Here is a 27360-nt window from a genome sequence, read left to right on the forward strand (position 1 = left end):
TACACCGCACATATCATTACACAAGGGCTCTTTAATCATACAAATTGTACGCAATCCTGGAGCCAAGCTGGTGTTTGTCAACTCCTCTGGTATCAAATCAGCAATTGCAAATCCTTGCAGAAACAGAGTTGGTCTCATGGGCATCTAAGCTTGCATCTTGACTTTCAGCTGTTAATTTGTACATGCGGAACTAACACAAGATGGCTGGCCTACGAGGCAGGCGTCTTGCAGGCTACCTGGGGACAAATGAGGGAACGTAGATCAATAAATCAACGATAGATAATACACAAGCATCGAGGAGTACTACGTGGATCAAGCCATAAAGAAGGCAACCGCTCATGTGAAATTCTCTATAGGACAAAGATGCTATCAAAGCCGCCTTCTAGATAATGGAGTCATGAAATGCAACGAGGTAATGACGATGGATAGATGGTATCAACAGGGAAATAGGATTTCTCAGAGGTTATTTTCAGCTCTGAACTTATCCCACGCTTCATTCAGGGTTCCGAACACAGATCCAGCAATCATACGCTGCTCAGTAGTGGCGGTGGTAGAGATCTATAGGGAACGTTAGTTGACAGCCGAATAAAATGCAGCCAATACCACACAATAAGGGAGTGGACATACCTTATCAGGGTGCACCTTGGAAATCCCCTTCATGTACTGAATCTTGACCTTATTCGGCAGAACCAGCTCCGACAAACCAATCTTCTTCCACCCAGCCTCGGGCCACAACACAGAATCCAGGCTACCCAGGAGCGCACGCAAATTGTCTTGCTTGCCGTTCCTCCAGGCGGCGATTCTAGCATCGACACTCTCAGAAAGAGCAAACTTCTCTTCATCGGCGCGCTCAGCCGCCTCGTTGGCCTGACGCAAACGGCTGACTGCTTCAAAGTCCGACCCAGATGCCGACGTGGCCGTGAGATCGGACATAGCCGAGGTCTTCTTAGGCGGGGGAGAAGGCCTTTTTCTAGCAGGGGCTGCGGGTTTAGATTGGGGTTTGTTGATACCAGCCGCTTTCTCGCAACGGTTCCGGCCTTGGATGCTCGTGCTACCACCGTGGCCAGACTCTACGGCCAGCTTCCACGCCTGCGCGGCATCACCCCAGCGCTCGAGTTGCTCTAAGGCTTCGGCTTTGCGCATCAAAGCCTTGCCGAAGAAGTCTTTCATAGGCTTGGGCGCTTCGCCGGTGCAGAGATCGATTACCTCTGATTCGCCCTTAGACGGGCCAATGAATGTCAGGATGATGTCGGCGTCATCAATGGCGGACTTAGGTTCACCGATCTTCAGAGCGGTCATGGCACGATTGCTGCGGATGATAATGGTGATAGGATGCTTGTCAGGGAGCATACCAAGAGCTGTAGAAAAGCTCTGGTGTGCTTCTGCGTAGTCGCCTCTTTTGTATGAGTCTGCGGCCTTTCCACGGTGCCGGTGTGTCGATTGAAGCGCCTCTTGAGATACAGGTGGGATAGACCGTGATGGGGCTTTGGGGCGTACGGGGATGGAAGCTGAGCTTGTCGGAGGCGTGGCAGTCTGGGCTGGGGTAGAAGGCTTTGGACGACTTGTGGACGGAGCGGGAGAATCAAAGAGATCAACGGTAGGCTCAGAAGGCGGCGGTGGCGCTTGGGGTCGCTTGCGTCTCGCCGGACTAACATATGCTTGCGCCTGTTGTTCTTCAGCGGCAAACCGCGAAAGTCTAGATTTAGGGTCTTGAGAGCTTGGTCGGGATGGACGCTGGAGGAAGTTGGGTTGTTGCCTTTGCTGGACCGGGCCAGGGGACTGTTGATTACGAGGAGGCTGGGTTCTCGGGTCGGGTTGGTGGCTTTCGCGAGGACGAGGAGGTTTCTGAGGCCGACCATCTCCAGACTCAAGAAGAAGCGCTTCATTAGTGAAGTCTTGCTGCTCTCTTTGGGATTGAGTCGGCTGATCACGACGACCTGGACGTTGCGGCTGCAGAGGAGGTTCATCTTGTGAGGAGGAACCATCTCTCATCCAACGTGGCTGGCTGGGGTCATGCTCGGTGTTGAATTCATTTACAGCTTGTTGGAATTTCTTGCTGCCAGTCTTCCAAAGCGAGCCGGCTGATTTCAGCAGGTTATTACCAAATTGAGAGGCGACTTGCGCAGGGTCTTTGTCCGCTGATGCTGGACTCCGTCTGTCGTGACGTGATCGAGATTCTGCCATCTCTTCCCTCATCCACGGAGGCCTGTCGCGGTTACGACTATCGCTCCTTTCAGCGCGATCGGCAGAACGAGTTGCACTGGGATGCCCTTCGGTCTTCTGCCGAGATTCGGCATGGGCTTGAGTAAGAAGCCAACCAACAGCGGCCTGTACGTCAATCCCGGACTCTGTGGTATTCAAAGCCCGACGAGATTTATCCGCGGGGAATCCCATGTCCACCAGCTCCGCAATAGCCCGATCGACCTCGTTGGAAGGCATAGGAGATGCATCCTGGTCTCGGCCTCGATCTGAAGGTGGGGCAGATGTGGAAGGCGGTTCCTGGTGGGGGATGTCTGATACCGGCTTCCCGAGCAAACCAAGGAAATCATCATCGTCGGCTTGTTGAGGCTGAGGGGCGGGGGCGGACTTCGGCTTCAATTGATTGAGGCCGAATGGGTCATCGTCATCAAAGGCACCCATACCCCCCGTGTTATCCTGCATGCTAATCCCCCCATTGGATGGCTCTGAGCGACTGTTCACGTCGATTTGGGGCGACGATCTCGAGGAGATGGGCACTGGGAAATGGGTCGATGCATCTACCGGCGCTGCAGCATCGAAGGCGGCCAGGATATCCTCATCGTCCGCAGGCGGTGGTGCAGATCGAGGAGCCGGTATAGATGCGGGGCTCCGTGTACGTCCTTCAAAGTTATCCCAGAATTGGTTGTTCTGGCCTCCGTATTGCGATTCGAACCGACTGCGATTATCGGCTTCCTTCTTAGCCTTTTCTTCCTGCAAGCGCTTCTGCTGTTCCATGAGAGACAGGTTCTTGTTTCCGGCGGAAGAATTGAATGAAACCAGATTCGCGAAGCTATCTCCGGTAGAAGTGGCGGGCTTCGCTGGTGAGCTTGAGCGGTTCGAGGTCGCAGATAACGGGGTAGACCTGCCGGAGCCACCACTTGATGGGATACTTGGGTACAAGTACCCAGAGCTCATTGGCGGTGGTTTGCTTGGGTTTTTGGGGCCGGAGGACCAACTCAAGCCATTTAGATCCTCCATGGTGAGCTTGTCGCAAAGGGTGGAGGTGACGTCTGGTGGGTTCGAATGAGGATTAGGTCCCAGAAGAGGGATGAAGGTTTTCCATGATCTCACCAGCTCACAATATGAAAGAAGCCCGAAGCAATTTCAACGACCGTTTGCTTTGCTATCAAGCAGATGCAGAACACTTGCCCCCTGCATGTGGGGGATCCAGACCGCATTGAGGCCGGCACGTGATACTGTGGTTTCATCTCTCGCGTTTTGGAATAGCTTCATGTCTTTGAATTGTTATCTGAGCAAAGACCAATTCGCTCATCTGGCTTTCTAATTTCTTGACATTGGGGCTGAAGGCATCTCAGAAATCAATTGCCTCTAACATGAACTAAGCTAGTCTAAGGGGTATGCAATGACGTCGATGTGAGAGACTAGTCTAGAGACCTTCACTTATGACCTCTGTTTATGCCTTTTTACACTATATCGTGATTTCGCAACAACTCAATGATCACTCAAAGTATCCTCAGTCCCTAGACCAACCTGAGAAGTATTCACGGTTATCGCCTCAGTTGCTTCAGCCAACTGACCCCTACAAACCCGGCAAATCCGATAAATGGAAAACAACCTGCCAATACACCTACGACTGATGCGAGATATCTATGTCACCCCTTCACCCAAATCCCCCGGTTATGAACCTGTGCAGGTCATCATACAGGAACTGAGAAAGGATTCAAAAGCTTACACTACGAAGTCGATAAATTTAAGTTTTTATCGGCAACGGGAATATACCTCTGCCGGCAAAGCTATGCCTGTAAAAAGGCAGGGAAAACAATACAGAAAGCGAGAATGCTTCGCCAATAAAAGCAGCACTTAGCCTTTCCACAGTCTAAGCTTTTGGATTCTTTTTCTGTGTCCGTACTCCGCATAACGGCTACAAGTCCATCACTTGGGATCAAATTCTCCGTAACCATATTCCGTACAACTACTCCGTATGTTGTACAGAGTTCCCGTTGACGGTTTAAACGTTTAAAGTCTAACCGGCAAAAAACTAAAGTCTCTGTTCAAAAGCCGAGAGAGATCGTCGGTTCCTAGCCCTAATCGGAAAGGACGTAGCCTACCATATTTTCTCCATAGATCTATATACATATGTTGTAACTACATAGTAGCAACCGGCCGAAACTAAACGCAAACCGAAGGATCAGGAGATATCTCGGCCTCCTTAGTTGTCGCCGCGACAAGATCGTCTCCAATTCTACTTTTGGCCAACGCACATCATATCCCAATCGGGAACATCATGGGTGGGAAATGCAATACTTGGCTCAGTCTAGATCTATTTTGTCTTTTCTGGAAGATTAAAAGGGGGTAGCGGGAGATACATAATAAATACTTCGTATAACAACAACATACTAGTTAGTCCGCACTCCGTATTAGTCTTTTTTGGGAGCCTCGAAAAGGGGCGGTCCCATCACGCGCTAAACTGATGACGTTAAATCGTGTAAAGTTTAAAAAAGGATAAATTGAGAAGGCTTTTGCATCAGCGCCCAGACTAACGAAGTTTGGCAGGTCGAAAGCTATCGTATACAATCCATTTATACGAGGCGGAAGAGTCTGTCAGTGGCTCAACTATAGCGGCAAAGCTCCAGGATGGGTCTTTGGCGCAATCTAAGGAGCACGGAGTAGCAGTACAGCATGCAGATCTACATATGTAGTACGGAGTACTACGTATGTAGATACGTATTCCTTGCGCACAACGCTGTATGCAGACAATCCACGCTACATGACTCCTCCAAACTTACTTGATATAGAAATGATAGCACATTGTAGCAATAAGTACGGAGTAGTTATTGGTGGAATAGAACGTTCTTGATTTCATTGATATGCATATCTCGTAGAGAAAACCGTGTTGAAGCTGATAACTGCCCCCTTAGCCCCGCGCAATGAAAATAATCATATGCAGCAAGCCCGATAAAGCTATACATCCCCCATGGCTGCACGCAACCAGCTGGCTCATTTTTGGGGTAAAGAAGAAAGTACCGAAACTTAATCCTGGAAACCAAAGGTTTTGTGATTCAAGCGGGACTCCCAGGAGATTCCTAATCTTTGCTTCTAGTCGAGTGAAGTTCTTATCAAATCGTACTTTGACGCATTTGACTTGGTCTGGTATTTTCATTCAAGAAGTTGGGTAAAGGTCGCTGGGGTTGCGGATATTCAGCGTCTCTTTGGCAGCTGCTGGGATGGTGGCTGGAACTGTCGTTATTAGGGTTGAGGGTATGACTGGCGGATTGTTGCCCGAGCCCTTGGCCCAGATTCTGCGTGGAAGGGTTCCTTCTTCCATATGCCGCTCTAATAGCCACAGCAAGCTTGTCCCAAAAGGATTGACCTCTATGTCATCCTCAATAAGATACGTAGGGTCATCTATAGCTCCAACGAGTTCATCGAGTCCCGCGAGTCCCGCCGACCATGCGAGACTGTGTAGAGGTCCGATCACTTGGGCAGTTTCTATTGTCATAGATGAAATTAGCTGCTGGGCTTCAGCTTCGTATACAAGAAAAAAGGAAAGAAAAATATCCACTACGCTGCCCATTTTCATCAAACCATTGTCGATTATTTGCCGGGATCTCGGTTCCAGGGTATCCGTTCTGGGAGGTCCATACGGGGCGGAACCCATGTTTTGCTAGGTTTTGCTAGGTTGCGGTGATGGCGCGGCCAACCGCGAGTCAGAACGGTATCTCCTTCGTCGTAGTCAGAATCAGAAGTATCGTCCGACTCTTTGTCGTGGCGTTCGTGTGTCGTATGTTCTCTCTCTATCACGCAAGCGAGCGGTACTCTAATTTGAAAGATGACAGCTGAGTAGTGTTGTCGAGAGGCGTCAGCGGCCTATCAGGAGATCCTGAGGTCGAGCGTGAAGATGGTGGTTTCGTGAGCGATGGATGAGACCTGAGAGATGCGGGGGATTCCTCTCACTTCCGCTTTTAGTTTTGTAGAACAGAAACCTTAAATTCCTACATAGGTACATATGTACGGAGTAGGCAAGAAGTGGATAAAACAAGAGACGGGTGAGGGTATCCACGTTATTCCGGGGTTCTACCTTACCTACGATAAACCAACTTCATGGCTATTGATTACCGGAAGGAGTGATCGATTGCCTACATTATCAAGCATATGGCAATCGCGTAGCTAAAAAAAGTAACAGCCGTTTGCTTGGAACTGTGTCGTCTAAAGAGACATCCAAAAGAGACATTCAAAAAGTGCCCTAGGAATACACCTAAACAGAATACCTACATGTAGCTGCTAGAGATGCCGGTGGCAAGGCCAATCAGGCCACGCCTTGTGATAGTTAATTTTATCTACAGTACTCCGTACTCCGTACGGAGGACGGACCTCGGGAGTATGTACCTAGGTACGGAGTCCGTATTCAATAATCTAGACCCTCCCAAGGTCCCGAGGCCAGGTTGGGTATTATAAATTGTATCATTATAAGGTTCATTATTATATACTCATTTTCTAGCCAAAACCCCGCATTATGATCTCAAAAATAAGTTCCTTACTATTGATATACTACATATCTAGTCTGTGGAGTAGGGAATACAGAGTCCGGGGGTGATATTTAGTTTATATGATATATATGATATATGTATTATAACGGAGTACTCCGTACTTGGGAGTATTTACTAGGCTGTAACGAGAAGTGTTCCCTGAAAAGGAAAGAGTAGGAACTCCACCACAGCGGAACCCTCGGGAAGACGAGCCGCGCGGTAGCGAATGGAAATCAAATCGGTGGATCACATCGTGTCTTACCCCTGACATTCAGGGCTCGGATAATTATACAAAGTACTCCGTATATAGGTCACTTCCGCACAATGCATATTGGGTCACTCGATATATGATGTACGGAGTATTCTCTACAACTTATGATCCCTCTCTTTAGATGCCACTCTCATAGAGAAAAAGAAAACATGGATAAAATGAAATAAACCGAAATCAAATAAACATAGTTAATCTGAAACGACCCAGCACAGTGGCCAGGCCCGTGCTTCCCGTTAGCTAGGCCCTTGGGTGCATTGCGGTTTAAATGGGGGGGGGGGGGGGGTTGGGCTTTAACGGCCCGGAGATGAGGTTCCTAAATAAGAATTGTTAGAGTCGAAGGATTTCAACGACATAGATGTCAGTGTGATCCTTCGTATAGTTAATCCACTGTGTTACATGTACAAAGTATTATTATGCAGACTTCATATCTACCTGTCAAATAAGGATTAGGCCTAGAATTACTGTACCTCGACAGTATTCCCAAAAAGGAGGGGCAAATTGTTATGTGAAACCTTGGAGTCTGGACTTGAGAGACGCTGTAGGGGTTCATATTATATGACATGTGAGAAGCGACACCTCCCTCTCTTCTAGCTGATAGGCTTGCTGGCCAGGAAGAAACACCCTGATATCAAAAATCAATTCTCCGGTTTTCGGTGGATGTACGGAGTACTTCGTATTAAATCCCAGATTTATTCCCCCAATTGGGAATTATATCTTAATATTGGAAGAAAAAAAAAACCCACACAGTCTCGCTAGCATGCGCTTGTTTAAAAGACTCACACGAGAATTAACGCGATGCGCGATAGCTGGCCATTCACAAAAACCTTTTGAAATATCCGAAGTGGGTTCGATATTCCATATATGGCAAGCCGTGCCTTTTTTTTCTTTTTCCTCCCCCTTCGAACGGTACGCTAGCCCGTGCATTTCCGCATGTGTTCACTTTTCTTCTCCTAAACCTATTATATTACCCCTAATAAGGCATGGTCTGATCGATATCCAAGCTAACGATCTCTGCACGTACCACCTGGTGGCCCTCCCCCTCCGGAACCAAAATTTACTTGATATTTGCATTCCTATTTATGCATTCTCCCAAGATATGATTCGTCCATCCCTTGTATAGTGGAATGATAGTCTCTTCTCTTGCGTTCCGACTGGTTCACTTCTCCGGGCCCATCGCCATCCCTATTACGGCAATCGGTGCCAATTGATTCCCGAGAATGTGTACGGAATACTCCGTCTACAAAGGCTTTGTATGCTGCAGAGTACAGTTATTATTGTGGTACGGAGTACGGGAGCACGGAGCACGGAGTTCAATAGACTAAGGTATGTACATCGATGCATGATGTACACTAGTAGGGGGATTGAGTTAACTCGGGTACTCCGTACACTCTGCATATTCTGCATATTCTCTGCATCCTAAAGTACGAGTTGTGGATTGTACCGAGTACTGTACTTCCCAAGTTATTCGCTCTTATTTTTCTTTCAGACTTTGTCAGACTCCATTTCCCCTAAATACTCTTGGAAAAATAATATCTGAATTATTAATATTCGGCCATCTAGCCCATACTACTCCGTAAATGGGTTGACAAGTGAAAGAGCTCCGGTCATCAAGCCCCATAAAAAAAATAATAACTTATTACTTATTTTTACTTGGTTTTTACCCTTAAGAGTCTTTATTATGTTATGTTGGTAAAAAAAAAAAGTTAAAAAAACATCACATCCAGATGTCACTTCCCCCTCTTTGTAAACTCCTTATCTGAACTATTTCTCCTCACCCCTCCTTTCAACTTATCCACTGGTGTCCCCTTTCAAAAACCCCTTCCAACCTCTGGGGTGAAGCTCCCACTCGACACAATGGGGATATTCAAGCGCAAAGATTCAAAGAACTCCAGTCAAAGCGAGAATGAAAATGATTCCTTCGTAACGGTCAACAGCGCTCGCACATCAAATACATCCCTGAGATCCCCAGGATACAAAGGGAGTGGTCCGCCAGCTTCAATTCCAGAACTCCCTATCGCCAGACCACCAGATCCAGCATTGGACCCGGCCGCATACCTACGGAGCATTCATGCAGTGCGCGAACGCTCCAACATCATCCTGAACAAGGCCAAAAAGAACCAACTGAACCATTTTGATGTCGACATGAGCAAATTCGAAGCTACCGCCTCCTATGTCGTCTCTATCATAAAGGTAAATCCAAGTGACTGCTACGAATCATGTGAACTTGCGCTAACATGTTTTCTCCAATAGCGAGATTATGCGCCAGACTACGAGAGCATCCCCCCGCATGGTCGCTGGCAGCATTTCGACGTTGGCGGTAGACCCCGCATCAACCAGCTTCTCCAGTCCTGGCCCAGTCGCATTGATGCGCAGGAACGCACCCGCCGTTTGATTGATTTGTTTGTCGTCTCCGTTCTGCTCGATGCTGGTTCGGGGAATAAGTGGTCATACCGGTCAAAGGAGTCTGGTAAAGTCTTCTCCCGCAGTGAAGGCTTGGCTGTGGCGAGTTTGGAGATGTTCAAGTCGGGTCTTTTCAGTAGCGATCCTACGGAGCCATGTCAGGTGGATGGGGCAGGACTCAAAAAGGTTACGGCCGAGGTGCTCGCCAAGGGGATGCAACATTCTGAACAAAATCCACTGGCTGGTATTGAAGGCCGCGCGGGGTTGTTGATACGGCTCTCCGAGGCACTTAACAATCAAGACTTCTTCGGTGTGGACGCTAGACCGGGAAATATGCTAGGTGAGAGAATCCGGCTCTTTGTGTGCGTGAGCTTGGTACAGAAACTAATCGTTTTACTCAGATTATCTTCTGGGTCATCCATCAACACTTGCTTCTTCCGTTCCTATTGTTCCAATTACCACTTTGTGGACCGTGCTCATGGATGGCTTCTCTCCGATCTGGCCCCCCTCGCGAACACAGATTGATCGAGTATCCATTGGAGATGCTTGGAAGTGCTCGGGTCTCCCCAAGTCTCCTCCTGCACAGCAATGGGAGAGTATCGTTCCATTCCACAAGCTGACACAATGGCTATGCTACTCGATCATGGTTCCAATGTCGAAATTGATGCTCATCCACTTCGCCGGCAGCGACCTTCTAACAGGCCTTCCTGAGTATCGAAATGGAGGCCTTCTTATCGACCTAGGACTCTTGACTCTGAAACCAGAAGATATGCAGCGTGGAATCGATGCATATAAAGAGAATGCTCAGATCAAGGGTCAGCCAAGTGTTGAAGTGGCACCGCTCTTCTGCGCCGACGACGATGTAATCGTCGAATGGCGAGCCGCTACTGTCGGATTCCTGGATGAGCTCCTAGAGGAGGTCAACGCTCAGCTAGGGCTCAAGGGCTCCGAAGACCAGCTATCACTAGCACAAATGCTTGAGGCTGGCACCTGGAAGGTAAGCAACTTATCAAGGATTCTTTCGGCTAGCTCAATTCTAACAATGAACAGGGTGGTCGCGAGATTGCGGAAGTTTCGAGACCAAACACCAAGGAACCCCCTATCATGATACGATCCGACGGCACTGTCTTCTAATACCCTCTATTTGCCATTTTAATTGATGCTTGGATACCTGGATACCTTCTTCCCGTTATTTGGTTTTGCTATTTGGGACGGGCTTTTTGATGAAATGAACTCTTCATGACCGAACACCTTCATACTATATCTCACGTGTGGCTTTCTGCTTTTTGCTCTGCTTTTTTATTCTACTTCTACTTTTTTTTTCTTTTTCTTTTTCATGCCATTTTGGGCCTTTTTCTCATTTTCCCTCTGCATTTGAGGCTATTCATCTGATTTCCTATTGGTTCTGGGCGGCGGCTTATTTCATACTGCATTTCACCTCTATTTTCTTTTTTTTTTTTCTTCTCTGTCTATTCTATATGTTTCACTTTTCCCTGTCGATAAAAGCCGTTCCATAGAAAGAAGCTACATGATTTTCGGGAGACCCATGGGATGTCGTCATCCCGTAACCTCGGCCCCAAGCTCAAATAAAACAAAACTCCACAAACAGAGCAAATAACATTAGTGTTAGCAAGTGCACAATTGTGCGCCAGTTCTCATTCTCTGAGTAATTTGATGGAAGATACCTATGGACAGATTACTAGAGTCATATTTTTTTCCCTATCTTATCCGCCTAATCCTATCTCTTTCCAACGGCGTAATTTGAATATCACGTGCTGCGGGACAACTTTGTTCCGTCTCCGCATTAGAAGGCTGGAGCTCGTCACCTTCCCATCTTGTCTCATGTTCTCTCACCCTCAATCCCGTTGTCAAGACAAAAACATGCTCATATTGGACTTCTAACCGGAAACCAATACCGTTGCATCCGAGTGACCCTGTGAAAGCACTGAGTTGCTCCCCAGATCGACCCGAGTTGCCCCCGCAAGAGCGGGGCATTGAGCTTAACGGCAACCCCAAAAACATCTGACAGAATGGATGCTCGGAAGAAGAAGAGAAAGGTGCTCTTGATGGGCAAGAGTGGGTCGGGGAAGTCATCCATGCGCTCAATTATCTTCAGCAACTACGTCGCAAAGGATGTCCGACGCCTCGGTGCTACAATTGATGTGGAGCACAGTCACGTCAAGTTCATGGGCAACCTCACATTGAATCTGTGGGATTGCGGAGGGTGAGCAATGCATACTCGACTCCTATTCCGCGGAGCCATTACACTAACACAAAGATCCCCATCTCAGACAAGATGCCTTCATGGAAACCTATCTAGCTTCACAGCGCGGCAACATCTTCTCAGACGTCGCAGTCCTAATCTACGTATTCGACATCGAATCACGAGAAGTCGAGCGCGATCTAGACACCTACCACGCGATAATCGAAGCCCTGCGCGAATTCAGCCCAAACGCCTACGTCTTCTGCCTCGTGCACAAAATGGATCTAATCCAAGCCGAGCACCGCCAACGAATCTACGACGAGCGCTCCGCCGTAATCCGCAGTCGATCCAGCAATTTCCGCGTCGATACCTTCGCAAGCAGTATTTGGGACCAATCGCTTTACAAAGCCTGGGCCGGAATCGTCCACAAGCTCATCCCGAACCTGATCGTCATCGAGCGTTTCCTAACAGCCTTCGCGAAGAAAATTAACGCGGAAGAAGTCATCCTCTTCGAGCGTTCCACTTTCCTCACTGTTACCTCCGTGACATCCGAGGTCGGCGAGCTCAATCCGATCTATGATCGCCATGAGCGGCTTTCCAACATCATGAAGGCCTTCAAGCACTGCGCTGCAAGAAATACACTCACCACACCGGCTTCGGCGGGCTTCGTCGTTATGCACACTAAAACCCCCCAGTTCAATATCTTCCTCGGCCGTTTCACGGATAACACTTATATCTTCCTCGTTGTGCCTCCCGGCGAGGCTTCTTACAACTGCGCCGTGCTCAACACCATGCTTGCCCGTGAGGGGTTCTCGAAAGCAGCTGCCGGCAGTGGCGGTGGTGATGGGTTCCCTCTGCCTCCGCCTGAATCAGTGGAGGATCATTCGAATGGGACGAATGGGAATCCCAGGTAAAATGAGGTGGTTGATGTGACATTCGGTCTGGCTTTGTATAGCTAGGGGGGGGGGTGGTCTTTTCTTTCCCCCTCCCTTTGGTTTTTCTTGTTACCGTGATTTCCGACAGTTTTATGACAAAATTACAGCAGGCGCTGAATGATGGCGTTATGGAGATTAATGTATTTCATTTGTGATTTGTGATTTTTTTCTTCTTTTTCAACTTTCTGAGAATTGAGATACCCTGTGGGATTTCTTTGTACTTTTTTTTTTTCTGAAAAATATCATGAAAAACTACCTAGGTACTATTCACAGGCTATTAGGAGAGCTCTCGAGTTTTCTATAAATCATTGTTTCTTCGAGTGTTCTATAGCTGTTTCAATATCCATCTTGCAGACAATATATATGTATATAAAAGCCTATTGCTGATATCAATCGGACAGATTCCAAGCTAATCTGTTCTCCCAAAAAGAAGAATGCACGTACATATTCGATACTCCTTCACTTTATCTTAATTTCCCTGCCGTATACCGCATAGAGGTCGAGTTGCTACAATAACCCAACAACAAGACCTTGAACATTCATTTACTTGGAAATACAATACTGAAGTGTCATAAGATCCCATCCGAACCATCTATATTTCCTCGCATCCGATGCATAAAGCGGCCAAAGGCAGAAGAGAGAGTAAGAACGTGGGAGGGATTTGATTATCTATCGGACCGGCCGGCCTCAACGAAGGATGAAAAAAAAGGGGAGCAAAAAAAGATAACGAGGACAAGAAGGGGAACGGGGCTGTACAAAATCAAATCATCCAGAGAGGTCGAGTATTTTTCATTGAATTTCTGGCATGCGCATGGCAATGTCGCCCGACTGTGTGATGTATCGCACCCAGGGGAGAGAGGGGTATTGCAGCTGTGGGGTGATTGTTAGCGATGGATTCAAGAGATAAGAAGACCCAGGGGATCCACTGGTGGTGGGAAAGACTTACCTTGGGTTCGGTGATCTTCAAATATCGCACTTGGATGCCACTGGTCGTGAAATAGGGGATCTCGAACTTGACGTTGATGGGCCGTTTCGATTTGCCTACGCCTCCGGCTCCGCCCATGCTACCTCCGAATCCACCGGTCATACCGCCGCCGCGCTCGTCGTCGCCCTTGACGGATGGTAGACCGAGCTCTGCGCGCATGAGGAATTCCTTGCCACCGCCGAACTGCTTGATCTTCCAGATGATGGCTGATTTCTCAGGGGCGTAGTGCACGGTTCCGATATTTGTGCGGAAGCGTGGGGAGTCTGCGTCTTCGGGGACGGGGACGAGAATCTCGACGTTGTTGGCAGTGCTGCGACGTTTGAATTGGGCTTTGGCCTGTTGTGGAATAGAGGTTAGGGATTGATGTTTGCTTTGCTATACTGGGTTCGGATATTACCTTGAGCATATATTCAATTCGGGATCCCGAGTGCGATTCAACCACGCACTCTACCCAGATCAACGGCTTCACTTGTGTGTTCAGTCGGTAGCTCATGAGCTCGAATTCACCATCCGGGGGGATGAAACTGATTGTGCGGTCATTCTCGAAACGTGAGAGTCGGACACACTGGTGGAACTTCACGTCCTCCATCTCGACCGACTTGCCGCGTGTAGCACGACCCGTGGTCTCGAACATGGCTTTGTCGTTCAAGCCCAACCGCAACTCTGGCATACCACTCAGGTAGCACTTCATCTTGACAGCGCCCAGAATCTCAGACCGCAGGACGTTTCCATTTGCCGAGACGAGAAGATTGAGAGACTCGACTACATCGAGGAAGACTTCATTTTTGCGGTAGCGTATCCCCTCGCTACGCCAGGAGACAGCATTTGTGACGGCGATGGGTGGCCGTGCTTGGACATCCAACTTGTGTGACTCTTGGGTGATGTATCTGGTCATAGCGCAGAACCGTCAGTTATGCTGTTTCACCACCACCCCGCGATACCATCAAGACCCAGCTGCTTACTCTTGTAGAATCTTGCTCTCTGTTGTCTGTGGGTATCCAAAATCCATCATCTCATCCAGCAATTCGTAAATAACGACGAAGTTATCCCGGATACTCTCCTCCTCCAGTACCTTGAAATATTCGGTGAAGACCTCCACCAGCTTGTGGAGGAAGAGTAGAATTTCGGTGGCATTTGTGTTTCGTTTGGTCAATGCGAGGATATAGAGGTTGCTGTGACGGATATAAAGGTACTAGACAGAGACACCCCTGTGTCAGTAAGTGGATGCGCACAAAAGGAGACACTCAGGAGTGAGTGTGATCTGGGCCAAAATGTCCAGACTCGGTGGGACGCACGTTGATTCCCTCGTGAGAGAAGCAGGGAGGCACTGCTGAGCTTTCTTCTTCGGCATCACTGAGGAGGATAGGGAATTTCTCGACTGCGGACATGGGAATATCTCCGCGATAATTGCGGGCCAGGAGGGTCTATAGATGGTCAGCGGGGGCCTGTCCCTGAACGCATTGGCGATTTCCCCAGCGAAGAGTCGCATCGCCATATTTTGCACAATGTCCAATAACCTACCTTGCCCTTGAGGTCAAGGAAGAAGAGTGCCGACGCCATGACGTGTCAATGGGGGTAAATAGGTGACGGGAGAGTGTTGATGATCTGGTCTCTTAAGGTGGGGGGGGGAGTGTGAAAGCCAAAAAAAAATAACAAAGCCACCTTATGCGCCTACTGTAGCATTGTCAATCAAGCAGTAAGAACAAATAAAATAGCAGTTGATGAGGCGAGAAATGAAAGGAGCAGATGGATGATTGTGATGCCCGCATGTCCCAGACCGGAGATAGACGCCAACCTCAAAGCGGACTAGCGTGTAAAATCACACATAAAAGCTCGTCGCGCACTTTTTATTTTCTTCTTTCTTCAACGCTCCCAATAGACAGTTCAAGGCAGTACAAAGTCCTTGTGATTTTCTACAGCTACTCCGGCATTCTGTCGGAGTGCTGTAGTGTTTTGATTACTACCTTGCGATACAGAGGCGCGGAGACTACGATCTTTTTTGAGGGTTCCATAAGAGCTGGCCGAGTACTTTCTCTGTTACTCGGGCGGCGTCAGAGGAACCATACATTTCTATAACTTCAATCGAATTTTTTTATTTTATAAAATATCGAATCTTCCCTAAATTGTAAATGGTAATTCTGCTTTTTTTTCTATTGTAATTGGCTCCATTCAAAATATTTTGAACATGCAAGTGGAACTCTCAGTGGTATTTGGCAGTATACAAAGTAAGTCTGAGAAATAAAGTGATATAAAAAAAAACAAGTCTGTTTAAAAGTACATGTACAATCGTAGAGGTTCCCCGATTGAGGAGTTCACTCCCCAGTCAACCTACCACAGATGGAAATATCAAACAAGATTAACGCCCTGAAAATGCTCCAAAGGAGACCAATACCCCAAGTCTCAGACCCTTACGAGATAGACTTGAGTCCCAGGGGTTCAAGTATCCGCTCGCGGGCCACCTGGGTGGCAACGACTCCTCCCTTCTCTAACGAAACAGCGCCGACAATAGCGTACATGGTGTGCGCGAGAACGAGCTCAATACCGGAGGCACGGAGGTCGTTGGGCTACAGTAAAGACATTCGTTAGCTGGTGATCAAGAACACAAAGGTCTAGAATCGAGGCATACCTTTCTAGGACTCCATCGGAGAACCTTCTGCAACTCGTACTTGTTTCCAAGCTCAGCAAGCTTCGACCGCTCGGTGAGAATCTTCTTGGTTTCACCAGAGAGGTTGCTCAATCCATCGAGAGCCGGGTGGGTGAAGGGCACGCGACCAAACTCGTCCTTGTTCTCAGCCGGCGTGGCGGCGCCTGCGTATGGAACGTCCTGCGCCAAAGCCAGCGATGCTTGCAGCTGCACAATGCGTTTTCCCAAGAAGGCCAATCGATCGTTGAATCCACGGCGCCCTTGGTCGAAACTCTTATGTGTCACTGCCAACCACTTGGTCTCATCGGAGAGGAGTTTGTCGCCGCCATTGCCGAACAAGCGGATGTAGAATCGGTCGAGCAGTTGCGGGTCTGCATTGACGTGGAAAGTCGGGCGCTTGGAGTCAAGGTGCAGACTGAACGGGGCTTTTGCCGCCGCGGGAGTGTAGGACCATCGGGGCTTTTCTTGTTGACTGGACTCCTCCGGGGTAGAGGTCGCGAAGGTGCGGGATGGGATGACTCCCGCAATTGGGCGAGCAGCAAATTTGGATGCAGCGCAGGCGGTCCTGGCCGCTCGAGAAGAAAGATTCAAAGCCATGGGGTCGGTGGTCTGCGTGTCAACTCGGAGTTGATCGAACGGAAAGCAAAGAATTCGGCCTGGGCGGTGTGATTCTGCCAACCATGTCCTCAGGTACATATCTACACAAGACTCGTGAGGTCTATGTTAACTGTTGACCACATCTTGATTTGTTTTTTTTTCATGACTGTAGTTCTCATGAATACTTGCTGGGTGGACTCAGATCTCCTCAATTGTTATCTCGGCGGTTTGACATGCAGTTAAACAACCTTGGAAGCCGGAGGCCACCGGGACCTTCACCGCTGCTGGTGTCTTTTGCTCGAATCCTTGACTTGTGCATCGGATCCGAAGGGACTAACGCTGATACCGCCTGTGGGAGCCTACCACAGGCCAGCATGACTATGGCGATTGGGGGTGGAAGGTACACAAACTTCCGACTCTGCCATGCCTCGATGCATGTACGATCACAACGGCATATGACTCACATTAATTAAGAACCTTGGAAGCCCTGCGATGTGGATGCTATCTTAGCGGTCAGGCTATGTTATCTATGAAAAATGCTTGAATATAGACCATACCGCTGTTGGCGGGCCCAAATCCAGCACATATAGGCTTCCGTTCAACTTGGGTAGGGTTCGCTATGACACGAATGCATTTGCCCCAGCTGCGGATTGCTAGTAGCTTTGACTCATTTTTTCTGCATGCTCCCATTATTGAAACTCGGAATTCGATGACGGGGTGGAAGAGGTCTCGCAGATCTCCCCACTACTTTGTCCAGCAACATCCTTCTCTGGAAAACGTCGCCATTATATGATCCAACAGGAAACTTGTGCTCTCTTAACTCCTAGGCTATAGGTCCAATAGCCCTGCCAGGTAACATCATCCAGTTATATGACTGGCTAACGGGTGATGCCAGCAGCGGCGCAACAGACCCTGAGCGCGGCCCAACTATCAGGGACACGGGCCTCTAGCCGCTACAGAGAAACGGGGGAAAATCGATAAAAAAAGAACAGAACTACAAAGAAGGGTTCCAGGCGATCGAGACCCATTCAACAGAAGCTTCGGTATTCTTCTCGGAACACAGCCGTTCCGCAAAGCCTGCCGTGTATGCAGAGGCCATAGCTCATAGCTGTCGGGAGCACGGGGCATAGCTGTTGAGCCTGCTTGGTTGCGGATTTACGCAGCTGAAAAGCTCGGCTGAGGCACAAGTGGTTGGCTCGAACGACCCATGCCTCTCTGGACTGCATAATAACGGCCCTGCTGTATCAGCGTCCTGAACTTGTCCCCTGGATTAGGCAAGAGACTGCCATGTACCGGGGGGGGGGGGGGGGGGGGGCAAAACGTGATCCACGTCTATTGTTATTCAGTCTTATTTGGCTGTGCTCCATAGGTAGGCTTCCTTTTTCCTCATATTGCCTCTTGTGGTCGTTGGAAGCTTCTACCACTTGCATAACACATTATTCTCACGACTACGCAAGTTCCCAGCCCACAATGGGCATTGTGGGAGCTCTAGATACAAGAGCTGGGGTATGTGAATGGCAGAGGATCTTTGATCATCGAAAGATGATAAGGTTGAACGACACAAAGACACAAACTTTTTGATGTTTGATGGCCTCGAATTCATATGTATACTTTTGAAAACAACAAACGGCTGTTCAACCCAAACATTATTTAGTAAATAACATCGGATAAGTAGCCAACGGCAAATCATCTAGAATAAACCCAGTGAAACAGAATTCATCAAGAGGCTGCAAGAAGCCGAAGGCTCAGACCGCTGGTGAAACCCGTCTGCGGCCTTCTTTGGGGGCACTTGGTCCGGGGGAAAGGGATCTATACCCGTCCATTGCGGACATTATACTATTTGCTTTTTAGGGAAAGATAATAGGTCTCTTGAAGTGGATCTACTCGTAATTCTGTAATTCCCGGTCGATGCTTGCTTCCGGGGAAAAGAAAAGAAAAGAAGTCAAAATATAATACTCACGACAGCGGGTGTCACCATCTGCGGGTACTGTCTAACGGTTTATACATCAAGTCTTCAAGCGGGCCCTTGCAGACTCTACCGAGATATTGATCTTCACGGATAGAAGCCATCCCCAAGGTCCACGGATAGCAACGGGAATAAGGATATCGTCAAACGGCTTCTTGTCGTGATCCTTGATTGGGATGTTCGACAGGATAGCGGTGTACGACTTGTGTGGATGGCGCGACCTATGCCCCTGCTAAACCTGGGTTCTGGAATCACTTAAATAGACGAGATTGACCTTTCCAGGTCTCTAGTCTTCATCCTTAAAAACACCAAAGTTCTTTGTATTGTGTACTTTGCCTGTCTTTCGTTGAATATCTATACTTCTTTCTCTATCAGCCCCGATCTGTGTGCTCCATTCTACTATAACCACCTTCGTTTTCGTGCCTTTCGAAAAATTCAAATGGCTTGCTACGCTACTTTTGTCCATGGCTTCCAGGCCATCCCTTCATCGCCGGCCCAGACATGCTACACCTTTGCGGGATGCATACTGGCTTGTGATCACTCGGTGCAGGACCCTCCCTCACCACGACCTTTCCCACCCAACCCTCCTCCTAGTCCCGCTTAAATGGCAGTTGATTTGTTTTTCTTTGTTTGGCGTTGAGGCGACACGGGACAATAGGTGGGTGTTGTTTGTGCAGCCATATAAAATATCTATATTCACTAGATATATATTGGTCAAGTCAAGGAATGATATGAGCAAGTACTGACTTACTTTACAGATCATACTGCAAGGCATTTCAACTATGGTCTTTACTGCGGGGATATGCATTCATGGGCGACTGGGATATCATAATGAAATGTGTATCGTTGTCAATGCAATATCAATTGGGGGTGGAAAAATGGTGAAGTCATGAAGAACGTTGGACCCTAAGGAGGCAAAATGAAGGAACAATGTGTGAAAGCGAACCGTGAGGTGCATTTCTTATTCGCGTATCCATCGTCGGGCAAGATAGCTTAATGGAACTATACCAAGTGATAGCGACTGCATTTGCACATTCATACATAGATGTCAAAAAACATCCAAAGGTAGACCACGAAAACAGACGATATTAGGGGGGGGGGGAGGATCCAGAGTTTCAAGATTAAGAATAAATCTGAAAGGGTTGAAAAGTCGTCTGCACAGTTTAACCCTTTTCCCGCCGTTCTCCGCAGTCTGTATAGAAAACTGGAGAAAACGGAGAACCTATCTAGAAAAAAGACATGACAGAGCCGCATAAGCGGCCGAATATTCTTGTACTTGTAGATTCAAATTATGGCAAGTACTTTAACCCAATCCGAACCCAATTTCCGATGGAAATAAAAATAAAAAAGCTGAACAGAAGAAAAAGAATCAGCGCCTTTTGAGCTTGCGCCAATTGACCAGATTCGTGTATATTTGAGAAAAGTCACTTTAATAACACATAAGGAAATTCGGAGGTATGAGGTACGGAAACATTTAAATAAGAGCAAGACCAACAGCACTGGCAACGCTGAGGCCAATGACAGTCCAGCCAGTCTTGATAATCACAGGGTTGGTGAGACCACGGCCAAGATCCCACATCAAGTGGCGGATACCGTTCATGCAGTGGTAGGTGAAAGGAAGGGCAATGGTGGTCTTGAGGAGAACCTTAGCCACGAGAGGGAGAGCACCCATGGCGGCAACCATGGAGGCCGATTCGAGGTGCCAGCCGAGAGCGGGAGAGGCGAGGTAGGCAGTAGCCCAGAGGTACAGGGAGCCGGAGAGAGCGACACCAGTGATACGGTGCAAGGAACTGCCGATCCAGCCGATCTGGGGCTTGTAGATGGTAAGGTGAGGGGCGATAGGGCGCTGAAGACGCTGCTTGACGAGGATCTGGCTGGGGTCCTCGGTGTTGGGGGCCGAAGTGACTTGTTGTCTATATCGATTCTCTGGTTAGTATGGACTTCTGGCGATTGCGGATGACGTAGGATTTCGATAGAGGCGCTTGATTCGAGGGTCGGTGAAACAATTGAAACCCGTCGTTTTAACGCTGGGTAACTGACCTCGTCTGGATGTTCTTGCCGAGGGTAATGGCCATAGGGGAAGCGCCCATCATGGACGACCGCATAGCGAACGGCTGCTGGACGGCAACTGTCCGGGGATAAGTTAGATCGCAAAATCGGACAAGGTGGGCATTAGGGGTAAACATACGCCGTCGCATCGACTGCTGGACAACCTTCTGAGAGAACATTGTGATTGCGGAGTTGAGATTGTTCTGTTTGATCAGGATAAGAAATCCCAAGTGGCTCGCGAACGATCGGAATCAACGGACGACCTCGGGTACGGGAGTGTTTAGTCACGGGACTGACACCCGGTAGTCGGCGTCTGCCAATCAGATCGGGTCTATTACCAGTCGGAGTATCCTTTTTCCCGACACGCTACTGCAGTCATGTGATCACCTCGCCTGTTTTCCCACTTTCTTCCGTCCGCCGCTGCTCCTTTCTTTCTCTTCCTCAAGAGTCTCCGCTCACGTCGTCTACCGGTTTTGGCTGGGATGATGTCGTCGTGTTTAGCTTTCCCTCACTGACTGCGGCTTTCTGTCGTGGACGCCGAGGGATCTAGAGGCTCTCAGAAGGAGAGTCCCGTCGTTAATCGCCCGTTCCACTCTACCAATGAGGGGAGGGGGTTTCATATTCAGGGATACATACTACATGTATCATGTCACTTGATGTTTGTAGATTTGTCTGGTCCTTTGGATGCAGTACAGTGATTCAGAAGGGTTACTGCAAATGCTGAAAAAGCCTGCATTGGCCATTGGAAAAGCATCCAGCTGAGGCATTTATATTTTTGCACAGCTGTGATGTTCACTCGAGTTGTGCAGCCATCTACAATATATAATAATCTACAATACACAATGAATAATTCATTACAGCTGGCGATATTTTATCGGTGGAAGCAAGCAAGTAAGAGCTTGCTTTTTCTTGCTTGTTCTTGCTTGCTTCCACCAATAAGATATTGTCAGCTGTAAACTCCCCAACAATGAAAATTGGAGATGTGGCCATATAATTTGGTTCCTGTCACATGTCAAGGGGCCAACCACATTAGATAGTTATACGGAGTACTCCGTACATTTCTTTTCTTTTAGATCTAAGCATTATGTTTGTTCTACAGGTCAATATTTTGATTATTCACAAGCAGACAAAAGGACTCTATGGCCCTTGACATAAAGTCGGCCCGTCTGCTCAGTAATCCAAAAATTGAGCCCACAGGCGCCCAGCCCTGGAGATGCCCAGATGCCTCGGCACCTCGGACCTTCCCCACAACAGAGAGGTCCGCGGTTGTGACATCGGTTTATTATCTGGTCTTCTTGTGTTCAAAGACTTGATTATTTCTTTGACTCTATACTCTGAGAATCAAATAAGCGATCATATTCATGTTAGTATATCTACCCCTTGTTTAGGTTCGTTGTTTACTCAAAGTTACTGACTCCGCAATCATCAGATTAGATACCCCAACCTAACAGGATGCCTTTCAACACAGCCTTGACGCGAAAGCTCGGTATTCGAGGTGGGCTATGAATTCATTATTCCCCATATATAACCACCTTCTGATCATACATGTAGTGCCTGTTGTACAGGGTGGTATGCAATGGGTTGGATACGCCGAGCTGGCCTCAGCTGTTAGCAACGCAGGCGGACTTGGACTTGTACGTCGTATACTCTGCAACGAAAGCCCTAATTACGTACAGTATCTAACACCACAATCCAGCTCACAGCCCTCACCCAACCAACCCCCGAAGATCTCCGCAAAGAAATCCGCAGATGTCGCGCCATGACCAAATACCCCTTTGGAGTGAACCTGACCCTCCTCCCCGCCATCGTTCCCCCCGACTATGCCGCCTACGCCCAAGTCATCATCGACGAAGGAATCAAGATCGTCGAGACCGCCGGTAACAACCCGGGACCCGTGATCACCCAGCTGAAGAAGGCCGGCACCGTCATCCTGCACAAGTGCACGACAATCCGCCACGCCAAGTCCGCCGTCAAGCTCGGCGTGGACTTCCTTTCCATCGACGGCTTTGAGTGTGCCGGCCACGTCGGTGAGCACGATATTACCAACTTCATCCTTTTGAGCCGTGCTCGTCAGGAACTCGGCATTCCGTTCATCGCCTCGGGTGGATTCGCTGATGGCCAGGGTCTTGCTGCTGCCCTGGCTCTTGGTGCTGAGGGTATCAATATGGGTACTCGCTTTATGAGCACTGTTGAAGCCCCCATCCATCAGAAGGTTAAGGAGGCTATTGTCGCGGCACAGGAGACTGATACTGCGCTTGTCCTGCGTCGGTGGAAGAACACCTCCCGTCTGTTCGCTAATAAGGTGGCTAAGGATGCATTGAAGGTGGAGCAGGAGACCAAGACTGGCGAATTCAGTGAGGTCCAACCCTATGTTAGCGGCCAGCGGGGTCGTCAGGTGTTCATTAATGGTGACGTTGATTTCGGCGTAAGTTACTTTTACTCCTTAAAATTATGCATGTCTCATGTGCTTTTGCTAACTTTTTCGTCATACAGGTGTGGACTGCCGGTCAGGTTATCGGCTTGATCCATGACATCCCGACTTGCGAGGTCCTGCTCACTCGGATCGAGAAGGAGGCCCTAGAGGCCATGACCCGGACCAGATCTTTGTTTACCGATGCCCCCTCCAGCAAGCTTTGAAGGGTTTTATGTTACAGATGTGTATTTAGCTTCATATTGCTTGGAAAGATCCAATAGAATTAACTAGTTGGGGTTTTTGTTTATCTTTGACGACCTCACGTCGGCTTTGTACACTTGCATCTCGCATGATAATTCCGAGATTTTTTCCTATCTTCACTTCATGCTACTCATGATCCACGTCATTTCCGGTGCTAAAATAAGAGTTACCCACTCTCCAAAGGGGGGGGGGGGGGGGTCAACGGTCAATAATAAGCATTCCCGAGCGAGGGTCCGTGATATTGTATCAAGGATCTGCACGCAGATCCTCGGATACTCGGGGCATTCCTTTAACACCAACCTCCAACAATAATGATCAATGATTCCAACGCAATGGCGGAGTCCTTTTCCAAGCTTACCTCACCTCCGTAATTGGAATCGAAATAGAAAGAATGAGATTTTCTTTTCAAAGCCCGCCTTTTCATGCGAGGTCAAAAAGAAAGTGGAGACATCCTTGCATGCAGTTGATCATCTGGAGAATTCTTGAAAACAAACTACGTTTCCGGTCCAAACGATTGGCTCTGTTTCAGTTACTGATTCGATTTCTTCATCGTGCTTCCTGTTGTCGCGGCCTTTGTGCATGATATCACTCGCCATGATTGGTCTCTCCCGGGAAACCCTTACCACCTACTGATACTGTGATGCTTGTTATACTTTATTGTGCACATTTACAGTTTAGATACCGAGGATTAGAGGATATCGAGGTGAAAAGTAGGTGTGTTCGAGGTTCGAATACGCAATCCATCTCGAGCAAGTAGATCAAATCCCGTTTCGTTGCACTGCAGTCGATACAAACCAGCATTACCCCGTGAAGATCTAGATACCGACATACCTCATCCGACGTATCTCCAGCCCAAAATTGAATGCAGTTGAATTTATGTTCCTATCTTTCCCCTCCTCCCCGGAATAAGTTATTTAATTCATATATCCTAAACCCCATTACTCTACCAGCTGTTCCAAGCTCCATCAATATCAACATCAAACCTAAGACACCCAACCACATAATACCCACCACCACACACATAAATCCTCACACAAACCAAATCCCCAAAATCTAAAATGGGCTTCATATCCACCCTATCACGCTGCATGCGCAAGAACCGCCTCTCCAAAAGACTCTCAACAACAAGCACCAAACTCCACGACGAAGACTCAAACGACCTAATCAAAACAACCTCCGGAACAGCCTCAACCAGAGCAAGCATGGACTCAACCTCAACCATGGTCCACCACTCCTTCCACGAGCCAGTGCTACCATGCGAGTCACCAGCAGACCGTATGCAGATTAAACCAGACAATGGAAATATGCGGACCTTGTTCGATGCCAATACCACCCCTTCCCAACCAACAGACCGCGCCACCAGGGCGCTGTCCAGACCCGCGTATCCGATTCTGAAATTGGATTGTCGGTCGCCTGTTGAGGCGCCGAGGAGGGTGCTACAAGCGCCTGTGGAGATTACGAACAAAGCTTCAGACAATTTTGGTGGTTATCCCGGAAAGGGTGCTTCGAGTGTTTCGTCGCCGGTAGCAGCCCAGAAGTGCTTTTCGCCTGAGAAAGGTGTTTCTGAGAAGAAGGATAAGAGGTCCATGTCGGCTTTGTTGAAGAGGCATTGTGGGTTGAATATCCCGCGGTCGTCGATTTCTATCAAGACTTCGTCGCGTGGTCCACAGTCGCCGAAGTGGTTGGATTCGGCGGGGGTTACGGAGGAGGAGGGATTGGTGGATAAGAAGAATGAGAAGTGGGTTGAGGCGCAGGAAGAGAAGAGTAGAAATAGTGTTTTGGGGGGTGTTGGGTTTGGGAGATTGCGGTAGATGTTTGTTAATTGGAGTGAAAATTGGAGTGAGTGTCAATTTTATGTGTACATAGTTGGAATAGGAGTTTGAATGAAGTTAAAATTGAACATCTATCAGTCACCATCTACCTCCATGTAAAGAAACATCCAAGTTCGAGTCTACGGGTGATAAGGAAATTGAAACTAAGATAAAGAGTAAGTCAGTAATTAGGGCTGGGAAAAAGGAGCTAGTTAGCTTCCAGGTGAACCGCAAGTTGGAATTTGCTGCAAGGGATAGTGTACTACAAGCTATGCAGGGTTGGGGAAGCAGCGAAGCTAGATTGCGCTCTACGCTCTACAGTTTCGAAGCAGTGGCGATAATGCGAGAGAATCTGATGAATTAAATAAATGTATGCGAGAGGTATCCGACCCGAGACAGCAGCTGGGTGGTCCCAAAGCACAAAACAAGAAGCAAATGGAGCACAAGGGCATAATCAGAAAATCAAAAACGGTCTTCTTTCTCCGAGGAGTGCCACACGATACAGGTTATGATACAAGAGATGTGATCTGAACAGGACTTCTAACTAATCAAACAAAAGCTAAAAGACTGCTTCCCATCCCCGAAATCGATAACAACCCACGTCTCCACTCATGTCGAACTCTGCACCAAGAGTCCAAAGAGCCGGCATGGTGACCAGTACTTGTTGCTGGATGCGAGAAAACATAGCGAGACGCTTAGAGGATGGAGCCAAGGGCAACACAGGGGAGGCCAAGACCAATGAGGTCGGAGTTCTAGTCAATAAGGTTAGTACGGTTCTATAGAGTGGAATTGCTGGAGTACTCACGGCGCTGGAAGGAGAGTTCTGGCAGCAGGCAATGTTCTGCTTGCACTTCTGGTTGATGAGGTCCTGGATGGGGACACCAATGAGGACGGGGATCTGGAGGTCGAGCTTGGAGCACTGGTCGAAGAGACCGAGTCCAGAAGCACCGGAGCCAGAGCCGATCAGGTTGCTGAGGGTACCGCCGAGGATGCCGGAGTTGATGTCGGTGGTGTCACCGGCGTAGACGGCCTTGTTGCAGCAAGAGAGCTGAGCCTGGTCACCACACTTGGCCTGAGCCTGCTTGACAGTCATGTTGTCGGGAACAGAGAAGCGAACGTCGGTGTTGCCCTTGTTGCCGACACCGTTGCCGTTACCAGCGCCACCGGCGGAAGGAGATCCAGGGGGAAGAGCGTAGGCGGTGGCAGCGAGGCCGAGGACAAGAGCGGAGATAGAGAACTGCATTGTGATGGTTTGGAATTGAACGAGAGAAGACTCGGAGAGTTTAGAAGATTGAAGAATAGAGAAGGAAAGAGTGAAAGAGAGTGTTTGATGCTGATGAAGAAAAAACCAAATTGGAGCGATGAATCACCTCATCTTTATAGATTTTTACTGGCGGTCTGTGAGTAGCCCTGACTCCATATTCCAGGGCCAAAATGCTTTTGCTTCCCTCGATCATCTCCAGTATGTCCCCGGAATGTTACTGGGAAGGGAAGGGAGAGGAAGATCGCTCCACTCTGTAGGTCCTGTAGACCAACCAGGGTGCTCCTGTGGAGGCTCCCTGGAATGGATCTACCACGAAGTTCTCACTTCACACGACTAGGGACTGCCCTGGCATTCCCTTACCCTCGCTCTCGTCTGGTCGAGACTCGTGCCCACAATTTGTCTGTAATGTTGGATGAAAACAGGTATGATTCGGATATAGTATTCTATACCATTAATCTCTAACTAAAGAACCACATTCATCGCCAATAAACCTAATTAAACTAAGCTTAAGGTCTTCAAGTGGGTCTCTAAGGGTGGTACCTGGAGACTTCAATATTCCAACCCAAGGGGGTTTCTCCCTTTAATTTGACTTTGTCTCAGCACTTCGGGAGCTAAGGCATGTCACGCATACACTACTCATGGCAGGCGCCTGACATTAGTGAGAGGCTACTAGGATTCTTCCTCAGTGGTCGAGTGCCTCGTAGGGTCACCTGCAAGGGCGCTCACTGCACCTCGGGAACTAAAGCTACGTAGGGAGAGGAGAGCTAAGACACTCCCTTCATTGTTTAATTTCTCTTCAGCTGCGAGGAATTAAGCACTGTAATGTTAGTCACAAG

General features: G+C 48.5%; 10 protein-coding genes across 10 annotated transcripts; 4 read left to right on the forward strand and 6 right to left on the reverse strand.

Moving 5' to 3' along the window:
- Positions 1-363: 363 nt before the first annotated feature.
- Positions 364-3216, reverse strand: N7455_010541 (UBA/TS-N domain protein; the record flags this gene model as incomplete). Its single annotated transcript, XM_040954886.2, has 2 exons — positions 364-558; positions 628-3216. The coding sequence occupies 2 exons, from the start codon at positions 3214-3216 to the stop codon at positions 457-459; spliced, it is 2691 nt and encodes an 896-aa protein (XP_040814624.2). The 3' UTR covers positions 364-456.
- A 2143-nt stretch (positions 3217-5359) lies between these two features.
- On the reverse strand, positions 5360-5857 carry N7455_010542 (uncharacterized protein; the record flags this gene model as incomplete). The annotated part of the gene is made up of 2 exons (XM_040955025.2): positions 5360-5688; positions 5785-5857. 2 exons carry the CDS (start codon positions 5855-5857, stop codon positions 5360-5362), a joined length of 402 nt encoding a protein of 133 aa, XP_040814678.2.
- A 2993-nt stretch (positions 5858-8850) lies between these two features.
- N7455_010543 (URC4/urg3 family protein) lies at positions 8851-10530 on the forward strand (the record flags this gene model as incomplete). The annotated part of the gene is made up of 4 exons (XM_040954820.2): positions 8851-9186; positions 9247-9736; positions 9798-10393; positions 10447-10530. The coding sequence occupies 4 exons, from the start codon at positions 8851-8853 to the stop codon at positions 10528-10530; spliced, it is 1506 nt and encodes a 501-aa protein (XP_040814758.1).
- A 727-nt stretch (positions 10531-11257) lies between these two features.
- On the forward strand, positions 11258-12584 carry N7455_010544 (Rag GTPase GTR1). Its single transcript, XM_040954926.2, has 2 exons — positions 11258-11620; positions 11688-12584. The coding sequence occupies exons 1-2, from the start codon at positions 11427-11429 to the stop codon at positions 12511-12513; spliced, it is 1020 nt and encodes a 339-aa protein (XP_040814763.2). The 5' UTR covers positions 11258-11426; the 3' UTR covers positions 12514-12584.
- A 739-nt stretch (positions 12585-13323) lies between these two features.
- Positions 13324-15079, reverse strand: N7455_010545 (AP-1 complex subunit mu; the record flags this gene model as incomplete). The annotated part of the gene is made up of 6 exons (XM_040954848.2): positions 13324-13404; positions 13481-13855; positions 13917-14406; positions 14482-14711; positions 14815-14943; positions 15041-15079. The coding sequence occupies 6 exons, from the start codon at positions 15077-15079 to the stop codon at positions 13324-13326; spliced, it is 1344 nt and encodes a 447-aa protein (XP_040814685.1).
- A 631-nt stretch (positions 15080-15710) lies between these two features.
- On the reverse strand, positions 15711-16859 carry N7455_010546 (mitochondrial 54S ribosomal protein mL57; the record flags this gene model as incomplete). The annotated part of the gene is made up of 2 exons (XM_040954979.2): positions 15711-16083; positions 16146-16859. 2 exons carry the CDS (start codon positions 16857-16859, stop codon positions 15928-15930), a joined length of 870 nt encoding a protein of 289 aa, XP_040814718.2. The 3' UTR covers positions 15711-15927.
- Positions 16860-20200: 3341 nt separating this feature from the next.
- N7455_010547 (uncharacterized protein) lies at positions 20201-20954 on the reverse strand (the record flags this gene model as incomplete). The annotated part of the gene is made up of 3 exons (XM_040954875.2): positions 20201-20639; positions 20767-20854; positions 20915-20954. 3 exons carry the CDS (start codon positions 20952-20954, stop codon positions 20201-20203), a joined length of 567 nt encoding a protein of 188 aa, XP_040814575.2.
- A 1273-nt stretch (positions 20955-22227) lies between these two features.
- Positions 22228-23412, forward strand: N7455_010548 (NAD(P)H-dependent flavin oxidoreductase; the record flags this gene model as incomplete). The annotated part of the gene is made up of 4 exons (XM_040954793.2): positions 22228-22270; positions 22327-22409; positions 22472-23200; positions 23269-23412. 4 exons carry the CDS (start codon positions 22228-22230, stop codon positions 23410-23412), a joined length of 999 nt encoding a protein of 332 aa, XP_040814704.1.
- Positions 23413-24507: 1095 nt separating this feature from the next.
- N7455_010549 (uncharacterized protein) lies at positions 24508-25260 on the forward strand (the record flags this gene model as incomplete). Its single annotated transcript, XM_040954950.2, has 1 exon — positions 24508-25260. The coding sequence occupies one exon, from the start codon at positions 24508-24510 to the stop codon at positions 25258-25260; it is 753 nt and encodes a 250-aa protein (XP_040814601.2).
- Positions 25261-25627: 367 nt separating this feature from the next.
- On the reverse strand, positions 25628-26598 carry N7455_010550 (hydrophobin family protein). The gene is made up of 2 exons (XM_040954797.2): positions 26066-26598; positions 25628-26012 (listed from the first exon to the last, which is right to left on the reverse strand). The coding sequence occupies exons 1-2, from the start codon at positions 26501-26503 to the stop codon at positions 25956-25958; spliced, it is 495 nt and encodes a 164-aa protein (XP_040814542.1). The 5' UTR covers positions 26504-26598; the 3' UTR covers positions 25628-25955.
- Between the last annotated feature and the right edge of the window lie 762 nt (positions 26599-27360).

This window comes from Penicillium solitum (genome assembly GCF_028829755.1).
Source record: "Penicillium solitum strain IBT 25940 chromosome Unknown utg000008l_segment0_segment0, whole genome shotgun sequence".
NCBI lineage: Eukaryota > Fungi > Ascomycota > Eurotiomycetes > Eurotiales > Aspergillaceae > Penicillium > Penicillium solitum.

What these genes read in the sequence shown, in the direction of transcription:
- N7455_010550 (XM_040954797.2), bottom strand. Translation starts at nt 26,503, where the DNA reads ATGCAGTTCTCTATCTCCGCTCTTGTCCTCGGCCTCGCTGCCACCGCC. An exon ending in AGAACTCTCCTTCCAGCGCC is followed by an intron (nt 26,013 to 26,065) that starts GTGAGTACTCCA and finishes CTTATTGACTAG; the next exon opens with AACTCCGACCTCATTGGTCT.
- N7455_010544 (XM_040954926.2), top strand. Translation starts at nt 11,427, where the DNA reads ATGGATGCTCGGAAGAAGAAGAGAAAGGTGCTCTTGATGGGCAAGAGT. An exon ending in AATCTGTGGGATTGCGGAGG is followed by an intron (nt 11,621 to 11,687) that starts GTGAGCAATGCA and finishes TCCCCATCTCAG; the next exon opens with ACAAGATGCCTTCATGGAAA.